Source organism: Ruditapes philippinarum, unplaced genomic scaffold, assembly GCF_026571515.1.
Source record: "Ruditapes philippinarum isolate M1 unplaced genomic scaffold, ASM2657151v2 ctg716_1_1_1_1, whole genome shotgun sequence".
Taxonomy (NCBI): domain Eukaryota; kingdom Metazoa; phylum Mollusca; class Bivalvia; order Venerida; family Veneridae; genus Ruditapes; species Ruditapes philippinarum.
Window position 1 is genome coordinate 43,121 of NW_026863653.1, and position 13,951 is coordinate 57,071.

At 32.4% G+C, this 13,951-nt stretch overlaps 1 protein-coding gene across 1 annotated transcript in view; it reads left to right on the forward strand.

Annotated features, from left to right (window-relative positions):
* The window catches only part of LOC132722835 (uncharacterized), an 84,264-nt gene that overhangs the window by 36,448 nt on the left and 33,865 nt on the right, over nt 1-13,951 (forward strand). The window contains exons 64-80 of the mRNA XM_060707418.1: nt 2,382-2,481; nt 2,592-2,748; nt 3,051-3,277; nt 3,623-3,785; nt 4,199-4,424; nt 4,725-4,947; nt 5,542-5,733; nt 5,850-6,156; nt 6,718-6,929; nt 7,192-7,375; nt 8,595-8,718; nt 9,411-9,505; nt 9,858-10,046; nt 10,680-10,860; nt 11,158-11,324; nt 11,594-11,721; nt 13,637-13,883. Of these exons, the coding sequence (XP_060563401.1) occupies nt 2,382-2,481; nt 2,592-2,748; nt 3,051-3,277; nt 3,623-3,785; nt 4,199-4,424; nt 4,725-4,947; nt 5,542-5,733; nt 5,850-6,156; nt 6,718-6,929; nt 7,192-7,375; nt 8,595-8,718; nt 9,411-9,505; nt 9,858-10,046; nt 10,680-10,860; nt 11,158-11,324; nt 11,594-11,721; nt 13,637-13,883 (3,122 nt within the window). The remainder of the gene's footprint in view (nt 1-2,381; nt 2,482-2,591; nt 2,749-3,050; nt 3,278-3,622; nt 3,786-4,198; nt 4,425-4,724; nt 4,948-5,541; nt 5,734-5,849; nt 6,157-6,717; nt 6,930-7,191; nt 7,376-8,594; nt 8,719-9,410; nt 9,506-9,857; nt 10,047-10,679; nt 10,861-11,157; nt 11,325-11,593; nt 11,722-13,636; nt 13,884-13,951) is intronic.

Sequence of the window (13,951 nt, forward strand, 5' to 3'; positions counted from 1 at the left end):
AGTAGATGACCCCTATTGATTTTGGGGTCACTAGGTCAAAGGTCAAGGTCACAAGGACATTAAATGTCAAAATGGTTTCCGCTGATTATCTTGAAAAGTATGTATCAAAAAGTCTTCATATTTCACATAGTGATTGGACAACACTAGTAGATGACCCCTATTGATTTTGGAGTCACTAGATTAAAGGTCAAGGTCACAGCGACCTAAAATGTCAAAATGGTTTCCGCTGATTATCTTGAAAAGTATTTATCACAAAGTCTTCATATTTCACATAGTGATTGGTCATAACTAGTAGATGACCCCTATTGATTTTGGGGTCACTAGGTCAAAGGTCAAGGTCACATGGGCCTTAAATGTCAAAATGGTTTTCGTTGATTTTTCCATGATTGAACACTTCCATGTACCCTTTTTTGGCAATTTTTTGTAATAAAATTACCAATTATGTGAGTCAATGGCTAGAAAGGGGGGTATATGTGTCGTTCGACATTCTTGTTACAAATGATTTCTGTTTGTCGGTAAATTTAGGAAAATGTTTGCTTTTAATGTATTACACGCTTTGAATTGCTGTACAAAATTATATTGTATCTAAATCCAAAAGCATTAATCAGTTTGTTCATGAAAGTGATAATTGCATTGAAGTTTTATAATCACTAATCTTTCCAACATTTACATCTAATTTGGTATTTTCGTCATGTAATAAATATGCTGTAAACCCGCCACCTGATATAAAATACCGTAAAATGTTATTATATATAACTTTGAATGTTTCGTTTTTTAAAGATAATAATAACTTACAGCAATTGCCTTTGCTAGTTTGGTTATACAGGGTGATCCAAAATATCTGATACTGTTTTGAAGTTGAATTAATAAGTCATTCCTGATGCAATTATTAAGTGCTATATACCATTGTAAAGAGAATTGTCATACGTTTCTGTCATAATTAATTTACGGGAAAACGTTGACGTCATGACGTCATAGATGACGTCATCAAATAATAGTTGTTTTTCAAGATGGCGACGTCAAAACAGAAAGCTGCAGAAATAGTTAAACTTTATTTTGAGACTAAGTCTCCAGTTACTGTTATTCGCATGATGCAGAAAAAATATCCTGATGATGACAGACTCACAAAGCTTCAGGTGCATAGGCTTGTAAATAGATTTAAGCAGACTGGGTCAGTTGAGGATAGCCGACATAACAACAGTGGACGACCAAGATCAAGCCGCAGTTTAGAGAACGTGGCAGAAATCCAGCAAGTGATTCAGGAGACACCACAAAAATCTGTAAGAAAGGTTCTTGGAGACATTACCAATAAGTCTATTTATGGAAGTGTACATAGGGCATTGCGTTTTGATTTGAATTTGTTTCCCTATTCGTTATCCATTATGCAACATTTGAAAGAAACAGACATTATCAGCAAATTAGAGTTTGCTCGTTGGATGATTGATAATGTAACCACAATTGATAAAATATGGTTTTCAGACGAATCATATTTTTATTTAAATGCAGCTGTAAACAAGCAGAACTGTCGAGTTTGGAGTAAAGAGAAACCAAGATTCTACTTAGAAAAGCCACTTCATGATGACAAGGTGACGGTATGGGCAGCGTTGAGTTCGACCGGTGTGATTGGACCATTCTTTTTTGAATCGAAAGGTGAAACCAAAACAATAAATAGTGAGCGATATCTTTCTCTCTTGAAGACAAAATTTCTTCCAGCCTTACGAAGAAAAGGTATTAACATTAATACAATATGGTTTTAGCAAGATGGAGCGGCACCACACACTGCGGGACACGTGTTGGAATGGTTGATAGAAACATTTGGCAGAAAATTTATCTCATTTAAATCAGACAAAGTATGATCTCTACACTCACCTGATCTAAGTCCGTTAGATTTCTTTCTATGGGGACACTTAAAAGACAATGTTTATAATCCGAAGCCAGACACCATTGAGCAGCTAAAGTCAGCCATTCGCAGAGAAATAAAAAAAATTACACCTGCAATGAGTGTTAACGCTATTGAAAATTTTAAAAAGAGACTTGACGTCGTAGTAGCACAAAATGGACGTCATATTGAACATTTGATGTAAATTTTGTTTGGTAAAATTCATTTTTATTTTTTTATTAAACATAATGACTTTAATGTTAAATAAAACTTTAAAATCTCTAGCTAAATATGTGTGTTGATATTTAAAATCGTGTGATGTATGTAAAACATACAAGACACTGAAATGGTATCAGATATTTTGGATCATAATTTTGATTGTTGAAATGTAACTATAATGATTTCAATATTCTTAACTAGAATTAAATCCTTTTTTTCACTATCCTTTGATTGATTAATATTTTACAGCCTTTTTTATTTTCATTTTTATTTTATTTCAAAGCCCAGATATGGATATCAAAGAGCTCGTTACTGAAATGATCAACCAAGGAACACCTTATATCGACATACAAAATTGCGTGGACAATGCTATACAGTATCAGGTATATAAATCATATACTATATTTGGTATCTTTTTACTTTTGCTGCACTTATTTGAAACATTTAATATTGTTTACGAAGAGATTTATTTGTTTTGTTCTTGTTTATTTAGAAAATCTTAAAATCCGAGTTTTGGCAACCTGAGATATTGAGCGATTTTGACTCTAGCAGTGGTTTTACAACAGCCGTTAAAGCATTAGGGGATAATAATCCACAAATGATTAAACACGGAGGACCTAGTGTTTCGGTAAATCTAGAAATTACAGGTGGTAAGTACCCGCAATGCTCTTATTTTAACATAGGTTCTAGCTCTTAATCTTTTTAAAAAGTTCTATTTTTGTAAACATTTTGTATCAAATTAAGATTACATTATATTACCCTCATAAATGTTATGATATCTAGTCAATTAGGCATCTTTGTGAAAAAGTATTTAATAAAGCAAAATATTATATTATATTTACATTTATGTTAAATTAAAAGAAAAGAGGAAACTTCATTTTTATAGGAAAATCATTTTAATATTCATTAACTTGTATTGCAAGATATGTTCATAATCATGGTACTTTTACAGCTGATAAGATCTTCGAGATGGCGGGATTTTTAAATGGCATTGTTCAAAGAGCAGACCAATTGTTCGTGGTCGGGAAAGGCCTTTCAGAACAGGGAACGAGACTATTGGGTGCACAACTCGCAAACATGACTATTGGTGATGTCGAAGCACTTCTAGAACGTAACAAAGTAGATCCTACACAAATAAGAAAAATTGTTGAAGACTTTATAGATTTAGCTATTGCCTTGGTAAGAGTCAGTACAAAGTTTGATTATTATACGTCTTAAGAAAGAATATGAATCACATTCTTCAACATTATCGCTCATGAATTTTGTCTGCATATCTATATATATACAAATAAATAGAATTCTTCATAATCATAAAATCAAACGCGATAAAAACTTAACTCTTATATCATGATTATTTTAATATTAAGTGATTCTTGTTATATAACATGTTTAGTTATATTCTTTTTTACAAGCAAACAACAATTTTACTTGAAAAAAGAATTCTATATGTTGTTCCATTTTTTACTTCAAGTTCGTTAAGAAAGATTGTTGAAGAAAATATTATAATAATTCTTTAATTTATAGTATTCGGAAGTAGTAGACAAGCTCTTCACAGGCGATTCAGGCAATCCATTCGGTTCATTTGAATTTGCACTACGTGGAGACTTTAAATTTCCAAAAAGGACTATTAAATTTTTTGATCATGAAGAGTATTTTCCATTAGGAGGCTTCATATGGGTTACTTTTGGTATGTACGTTTTATAAGTAGAATCATATGAATTGAAATGCAGTAGATTATATGAAATCATTAGTGCTAGCAGATAATGTATAAGTTTGACCATAAAATGGTCATGAACAAAAGACTTAAGCAAATCAAAGAAATCAACAGAATGACATTTTAAGTGTTTCACGAAAGCTTTTAATTATTATAATTATTATGATATTAACCATATAAAGCTTCCTTGAACGTTTCGAATGTTTAAGATCAGCGATCGTTGAACGGTTTCAAATCACGTTGTGAATATTTTATCAACATTTTGTATGTTACAGAGAAGTTAAAAATGAAAATTGATAAAGCCTTTTCTCGTGTTTATTTAAAAAGCATAAAATAGACTTCTAATTTAATATGATTGTTAATAAAATATATTTATATATTTCAAGAATTTGGAGCTGGTGGATATTATGGCCTTGGTCTTGGTTTGGAGGGCAAACTCATAGCACAGACAGCTGGACTGACTGTTGAACCTTTTGGTGGTTTAATCTGTTGGGGCGGAGTGTCTGTCGGCTTTATACTTTATGCTGAACTGCGTTTGGAGGGACGCATTCTAGATCTACGATTCCCGACTTTAGCTGAAATAGGGTTTTCTAAATTCCCGTTGGATGTTTCGTAAGATTAAATAGATTATATGCTAACAAAGTACACTATAAAACTTCAGATATAAGTTTTAAACACACACAGAAACATATATATTAGATCATTCTGTATTTATCCATACTCTCGAATAACAACCTCATGTACCTTCCTTTGTATATGCATAGAATATGTTATGTTAATCAACAGCATTGAGAAGTTCATTTTTTTTAAATCCTGAGATAACTTATATGATAAAAAGGAGACGGAATATGCCAATATATTGTACATATAATAATGATAACAACATCACAATTTTATCATTTATCTTTACAGGTTAAAAATGGACTTAGTGCTAACACCAGTTTCATTGCGGCTAAAGGCATTGGTCACTCTTAAGATAAAACTATTTATTGTAACAATTAAAAAAGTACTATTTAAATTCGATATATGGCGCTATTCTACGCCAAGCATCAGAGCAAGACTAATCGATGTTTCAACGAAGGAACAAGATGAATCACCACCGGAATTTTCAACTGCCGTTGAGACTGAAGATGATGTAGGTTAACCTTATTAATGATGTCACAAAATAACATTCAAAACAAAATCTATTACATTGCAAAGGGACCTTTTAGTTCACGATATACGAAGCCTCCGAAATGAATATTAATTTTCTATAACGCAAATATGTGGTAAATAAGGTTTTGATAATTGATTAGGAACTAGTAAGATGCTTTGAAAATCCATTATAATTAATACAACATTTAGGTAAGAACCTTGCGCCGGATTTGATTTAACTTGTGATAAAAAATAAGTTTAGCAAAGTTTTATTTTGACTTTCATAAAAAAACAACACAAACTATAGCTGTACTTCTTATCAAAACGCAACAGAAGTAAAGATAAGTAATTTCATAGAAACCGTAAAATATGGGCAACAACTTCATAGAAACAGTAAAAAGCTTTCAAAATAACAAAATGTATTTTTGAGGCTTTATAAGCTTTAGAAACATGATATTCTAATATACCTGAGATTTGATAATGCAGCTTATAAACACAACATTATTCGACACATGCTATCATTATGTATCTATATAACTGTTTCTATGGCATTCACCTAAACATTTGACTTTGATATTTCTTTTTATCCCTCAAGACGTTTGACACTGCATGTGATATCAGTCAAATAAAACATCGAGATTACACTGAGCCGGCATTTGAGATATCAGTAGCAGCGGCTGATGACAAGAGTAATCTAAAGTTTTTCCTCGATGTTGGGACATTTCCAGCAGGAAACAATGTAAAGAACAACCTACAACTCGGTGGCCCTTCTTCAGTTTTAGCAACGGTATATTATTTTCTGTATGTTCCTAAACAAATTTTAAAACTGAATATTGAGTGCGTTTGATTGCATTTATAAAAGGTCACAACGAATCTTGCTGCAAATTTATACTTTTATTTTAGTCTGTAGACGAATATCCCTCAGGATCACCTTTATATTTCACCGTCTATGCTGAAAATAGTGCCGGCGCAAGATCAAAAGTAACCTGTATGCTTCGAACATACGACACAACAGAGCCTACTGCCAGATTAACACCTGGGTTTTTGTCAACAAGTAACCCGAATGTTATAAAAGCGTCTATATTAATACACGACGATTCAAAATTAACCAAGGCGTTTATCGGTGTTGGTTATAGCAAGGGCATTTATGGGGATCAGCTGATTCCATGGACAATACGGGATTTAAACGAAAGATCGCCTGTATCATCAAGTAAAAAAATCATTTTTTATAATATCCTAAATAAAGTTTATTTTGCCTGATCAACTTGCTTAACATTGTACTAGTTAAAAAATTTTTTTTTAAATGAATAAAATGAATTGTTAATTCACATCAATATATTCATATTAACATTTTTAATTAAAAAAAAACATATTCTTTCAGTTAATATTAAGGCAATATATACCCAAAGAAGAAATGCTGATAAAGGCACCGGTGCTCTATTAAGATATTTAGAAACAGAGTGATTATTAAAGATAATTTACAAATTTCAATCCGTTAAAATGCACTGAATGCGCTTGTGGATGTCAAATTTACCAATAAAAATGAATGAATATAATCTAATGATTACATTTAATATGTACAAATATTTGCAGTACATATTTAACATATTCTTCGATATTTGAAAATGGTTGTATTAGCATAATTATATACATATATATTTTCACGTAATAGTGGTATACAACCTCAATTACAAGACATAAGGATCTTTAAAGATTTTATAATCATATAACAGATATGTATATTTTTTACATACGTATATTCTACCTACAGGCAGCGATCCCTTGGCGCAATTTTCTGATCTAGAAGATGGCAAATTTGTGTCGACACCATTTAAAATACAAAACGAAGTACATACAGCTACTGCATGTGCACAACTGTGTTTGAATCATGACCATTGTACAAGTTTTAATTATGATTATGGTCCCGATGCAATATGTGAGCTTCTCCGATCGATTCGCCATTATGATGATGAATTAGCACAGGTAAAATTCTATTAAAAGACATAATGTTTGCAATAATGATTTCTTCAGATATTGCTGTAAAATATATGCCTTACGTTTTTACATTTGCTGTAGAATTTTATGCAATCCATTATTTTATGTTAGACATAAACGTTTGCCTTTACAACTGAAAGTGTATATACAAATGCATGTTAAAATGCTGCTTTAAAATCGGGCTTTTTTTCGAAATAATGTAACGACTTTTGAGCTGACTATTGATTAAATGTATGTACATTATTTCCAGACCGGCTTGTTTTGCCATTTCGAGAGATTATCTACCGGACATTCGGTTGAGGTCAATCATAAGAACCTAAATTTGCAGCATAACAGATTACATTTTGTTAATATAGATCTAACAAACGACCTAGGCTATAGATCTATCGTTCCAAGCCTTGGGATATTGACTGATTATACCTGTCCAGAACCCGGTAAGAATATCAACTACTGTAAAATCCATTCTTTAAAATCTTAATAAAAGATAAGAAATAGTCTACTTGTTGATAAAATATGTACTTTAAAAAATCTGCAATGAAAAGCGATATATTCTAAATGTTAAATCACAGACCATGAACAGAAATCATTTCTTATTTATAACAATATTTGGTAAGACAGGGTTAGCATGTGATTCAGAAAATATATAGTGAACCCTTGGATAAAGAATGATTGAACCCTTCTTAATGTTAGATGTTGATAAACTTTGTAAAATAGGTACCGTATAAGTTTTATTTTCTGCGGTGACTTTATTTCTGCGTATTCTGCCGTTAGTTTCAGCACCGCAGAAATAAAAACCGCAGAATATTTCTCCATGTTTTGTTTTTTAACCTGTTATGATATGTGTCCTACATTATGACCTGTTTCGTCTATAGTAATAACAACTAACGAATTATAACGGTTGGAGGGTCATCGAGTTTTATAAAATTGCTGTTGGCTAAGTATGTATCTGTTACTTATTGTTAATTATGCCAATATGTGAATAAAGATTTTTAAACGTCACACATAAATAAGTGCTTACCATTTGTTTACCACTAAATCATTCAAACCATTTTAACCCTTATACTGCTAAATAATCGTTGTATTTTTTAACTGTTGTCTAATTTATGTTAAATTTATATCCATTTTCTTAAATTAATGATACTACTGATACTACGGGGGTATATTTTTCACATGTCATTTCACGCTGATCAAAAGATCCATACTTTTCTATTGTTGCGCATTATATTTATTTGCACGCAAACAATGAGTTTGTTTGTAATTACTGTACAGTTTTGCGGCGATGATGATAAACAAATGCGAATGTGTACATGCAAACAAAATAGGTAGAATAATGTGAGATCGTGAATAAATGAGACGCAGAATTTAAAATGTGTTTTGACCAAAGAACTAGCCGCAGAAATAAAGTCCGTAGAAATGAAAACATGCCAAAATTTGGAAAAACCGCAAAATTTGGAACCCGCAGAAAAAAACACTTATACGGTAGTTATTTCTTATTTTAATGCTTACATAAAATTAATGCTTCTAGCGTTTCACAGTTATCATAAGTTAATGATGCAAACCTTCTTATTTGAATTAAGTGCCAAACTTTGCTTTCGCCGATAAACATGTGTCTTTGCCATTATGTTGCCATAACCCTTCCACAATCATTTTCAGGTCCGATTGTTAATTCATCAAGTGATTCCATAAAGACAGACAGTTGTATGATTTTAATTCCCCCTGATCGCCCAGATCTCAAACGATTCTGCACGGGAATACATTCTCAAAGGTTGAATCATAGGTATATGGATTTGCTATTATTATTATTATTATTAAGTCATATTTTGTGCCTAAGCAGTCATGAAGAAGTATTTCTAACGTCAATTGGCTTTTTCTTTTGGTCAATGTGTTAGAGTCCCACCACTCGGGCCACGGTCATGATACATGTTCCTGATTTGGCATTAGTAATGAATAGTTTTGGAAAACTATAAAGTCTTGAGACTTGTTCAAAATATGAGCTTCACACTTCTGTCACAATTCAGCTAAATAAATGTGTTTAAACTAAGGGATTATGTTGCATCATATAGTTTTTCCTTGCATAACTGATAAAGTCTTCGTTACTTGTAACACGTTAAAACGTTGATGATTCAAACTGTTAAAACGTTTAGTTGTTGCCCCATTGAAATTGTAACATAATGCTGACGATGGTGGACGAAGATCAGAAAATATGTAGGGAAAAATATTTGTAAATATTGGTTAATTATACAGTGATGATTTGTATTTAGGTTGTGATATGTTTTAAACTTCGTTGACAACATTAACCTGAAAGATTGCACAGTCGCGATTACCAAAAATATATGCATATTGCTTTGTTCAAGCAATAGATATTGTTAATACTCCGAAACAAAAAGTAACGTTTGCTTATATGCAAATCATTTAAGGGAACGAAAACGAAAATTGATTTTTTTTCAATGAATAATTCTTTATCATCAGGGTCATAATTGATGGAGAAGGTTCTAAAACCGTTTTCAATGGTGACAAGCATATGCTTGATCTCAAATACACACGGGCCAACAATTTTATAGCTGGTATGTATTTATAATTCAATCTCTTTACTACATTTATGTAAGATAGAGAATATTGCATCTTGCAGTAAAGTCCGTAAGCTATGGAAATGCGTTTTGCATTTCTATTGTAGAAAAAAAATATTCACATTAGTTTACATCATGCAAGTCATTTCAAAGACATATTTCTGGTTCATATGGCCCTTAATTCTGATATTTATGGACATAATTTGAAGTTACGAGCAAAAATCTGAAACAAACCGAAAATAACTTTTAAGTAGGCTATGTTAAAATTATGCTATTTTAGAAAGTATCAAATGGTGTTAGTGAGATTATGCAAAAAATTGATACATTCTCTGTTCTAATATTTTCAAAGGAAACTGGGATGGAATAATGGATAACGAAACAGACATCAGAGCATATGCTTTTGCAGTTGGAAGACAAATTTGTGAAGATATTATTCATCCGCACCATGATCCACACAAGCACCTTATGCATGAATCACAGTGGACGCATATGTCAGTAATCACTGCCTCTGACGATTATAATCCATTCCCGCTGCCATGTAAGTCACGTGATCATAGTATATAGGAAATTACTTCAATATTCTAGCACTATGCAGTTTATTCGATGTCAAATGCAATTAATACGTTCCACCGATCATGGATATGATATGTGAAGCACACACTTATTATATTGCAAATTGATTTTTTGAGTATATTTATCATAAGTCTTTGAAGGGTTATATGACCATACATAATCAATTGTTTGCATATATAGCTCCGCTCCGAACCGCTTATTGATAATATTATTTTTGCAAATAACCGTTTATATATGGACATTTACTGTGGAATTAATCGTGATAACGAGTTTATAATACAGCAAACATCCTTTGAAAAAGACAAATAATATAATGCATTGACAGCAGCAGTGTTTATAGTTAATATAAAGTTCACGATTATTCCATATAATCTGTATAAGGCGATTTTTAAACGTGCAGTATTATACTTGCCAATTTACATATTGTTGGCGTGAGACGTGTTAAAGATAATATAACTAATGGGAATTCATCTTAACCAGAAAGTTTGACTGTACACGAACTACTAATATTAATTCTTAGAGTGCGAACGGCTTATTGTGTCTTTGCGCTGAAACTATATACAACACGAAAATTATTAACAAAAATTATATGTTTCAGCTGGGAAGTACTACCTGACTGTCAGGGCAATAAACAAAATTGAATACGGAGGACCTCTTGCATTAACTGTGTGCCACAGTACACCTTATATCATTGATATTACATACCCGTTTGTGTATGAAGTTTTTGATATAAAGTATGACGACGAAAACTATATATTGACCTTTGAACATAATTCAACGTAAGTTACTTTTATAATGTGATCCTAAGATTATTCTTTTATAAACTCAAGATGATTTAAGACATACCTTAGGTAAATTAAATCTTAAGCTATTTGACTTTTAGGTTCACAATATATGTACTGAAGTATGAATATCATTAAATGTTTAACTTGCGAGAACTCATTCGGAAATCAAGTACTTTTGATACTCGATATTCATATATTCGGTAATTATGAACCGTTCTTTTGAAGTTTTTCTATTCAAACATATAAGTTTATATATTATTTTATTGGATTTCTGTCAACTTTTGTTTTAAGTGACATGGAATCCGGTATTGGCTCTGTGGATTACTGTATCGGTAACAATCCGAGAAATTGCGAATTATTGTCGTGGACACGGAAACCCACGTCACAATATATCAAGGATACGCATCATATTCCAAATGGCATTCCTGCATGGATACGCATTCGTGTAACTAATAATGGTTAGTAATATGTTTTTATTTAATCTTAAAATGTTTTGAATGAAAAGAGATTTTGATATTTCATAAAACTTTCTTTTAGGTTTAAGAGGTTATCAAAACTGTCAAAATTTCTAGAATAAGTTAAATTACATATATATGTTCGGTTTATACAATAATTTACAAGCTACCATGAGATAATGTTATTCTGTCAAGTCTTAACTATTTATTTTGTTAAATAAATGTATATCATTGAATTCTCCTCTTATTTGTGTTGACATATCCTTTTGTAGTTGAGCTACACACTATTGAAAGGGCTAACCAAGCTATAATCGTAGACGCGACTCCACCAGTAGCAGGAACTGTATATGATGGTTCATTATTCAGAGAAGATTTGCAATATACAAAATATTCCAAACAGGTAAAACATAGTTATGATGCAATCATATAGTAATGGTGTGTTGTATCTTTCGTAAACAGTTGTAAGTTTTACTTAATAATGATGCTAAATAGTATTATATTTTGCATTTCCATTTCTGAAACTCTATTTAAACTGATAAGATCATGAATGTACAAACGATAGTTTTTGACAGGACATGTTGGTGTAAGACCATATGGAGATTATCAAGTTTTACTGGTTGAGGAGTACCTCAGGCGCCCCTTTTGCTTTTTTAGCTCACCTGTCATAAAGCGACAGGGTGAGCTTTTGTGATCGCTTTTCGTCCGGCGTCCGGCCGTCGTCCGTCCGTCCGTCGTCCGTAAACTTTTACTTTAAATGACATCTCCTCATAAACCACTAAGCCAATTTATCCAAACTTCATAGGAATGTGGTGGTCACCTTTGAGAATTGTTCAAAGAATTTAATTCCATGCAGAACTCTGGTTGCCATGGCAACCAAAAGAAAAAACTTTAAATATCTGTTTCTAAAAATCCAAAGAGCTAGAACTTAGATATTTGGCATGAAACATCTTCTAGTGGGTGTCTACCAAGTTTGTTCAAATAAAAGCCCTGGGGTCAAAATTGGTCCCGCCCCAGGGGGTCATTGATTTTCCCTATATGCATATAGTAAAAACTTAAAAAATCTTCTTTTAAAGAACCCAAAGAGCTAGAGCTAAGAAATTTAGCATGAAACATCTTCTAATGGGTGTCTACCAAGTTTGTTCAAATAAAAGCCCTGGGGTCAAAATTGGCCTAGCCCTAGGGGGTCATTGATTTTCCCTATATGCATAATAGTAAAAACTTAAAAAATATTCTTTTAAAGAACTCAAAGAGCTAGAGCTAAGAAATTTAGCATGGAACATGTTCTAATGAATGTCTACCAAGTTTGTTTAAATAAGAGCCCTGGGGTCAAAATTGGCCCCGCCCCGGGGGTCATTGATTTTCCTTTTATGTGTATAACAAAAACTTAAAAAATCTTCTTTGAAAAAACTCAAATAGCTAAAGTTTAGATATTAAGCACGAAGCATCTTCTAGTGAGTGTCTACAAAGTTTGTTCAAATAAAAGCCCTGGGGTCAAAATTGGCCCCGCCCCAGGGGACATTGATTTTCCTTATATGTGTAGAGCAAAAACTTAAAAATCTTCTTTGAAAAAACCCAAATAGCTAGAGTTTAGATATTAAGCATGAAACATCTTCTAGTAAGTGTCTACAAAGTGTGTTCAAATAAAAGCCCTGGGGTCAAAATTGGCCCCACCCCGGGGGTCATTGATTTTCCTTATATGGTTATAGCAAAAACTAAAAAAATCTTCTTCGAAAAATCCGAATAGCTAGAGTTCAGATATTAAGCATGAAACATTTTCTAGTAAGTGTCTTCATAGATTGTTCAAATGAAAGCCCTGGGGTCCAAACTGGCCCTGCCCCAGGTGTGTCATTGTTTTTAACTATATGTGTAAAGAAAAAACTTGACCAGCTAGACCTTAGATGTTTAGAATGAAACATCTTCTAATGGGTGTCTACCAAGTTTGTTCGAATTAAAGCCCTGGGGTTTAAACTGGCCCCGCTACGGGGGCCTATATACAGGTGAGCGATTTCAGGGCCATCATGGCCTTCTTGTTTTATTTTGGTACGATCGAGGGGGCTTTAAAGTTGAACTACCAAATGTTGATTTACACAACTCTATAGCTTCCTCACATCAAATACTCCTTAGTCCCCTGCCATATCCGAATCAACAGCAATATGATGACGTTGTCAAACTGAAAATAAAACTGGTAAGTATTGAAACAATATCGGACATCTTGGATTAATGTTTTTCGTATTTTTTTAATTATCGTTATTTGAACATCTTTGCAAGCTTACAAACATAACGACATCTAGTTTTTATTGTTTTATTCATCTTAGATATGCTTAAATTGGTTCAACTTTTACGACCCAGAGTCTGGAATTGCCTCATATGAAATTGGAGTTGGTACATCGGCAGGATTAACAGATGTAGTGGAATTGAAAAAGCTTAAGCATACTGAACATTTCTATTGTTTGACATTAGATGAGAACTCCACATTGATTCATAACAATGTTTATTATCCAATTGTGTGGGCGCATAATGGAGCTATAAATCAGAAAAATGTTTCTGGGATATCAGATGGCGGTAAGTTTTCAAAACATTCATCTTTGTTGTGTTCAAATTTCCTCCTCTATGATAAAATACTATAAACA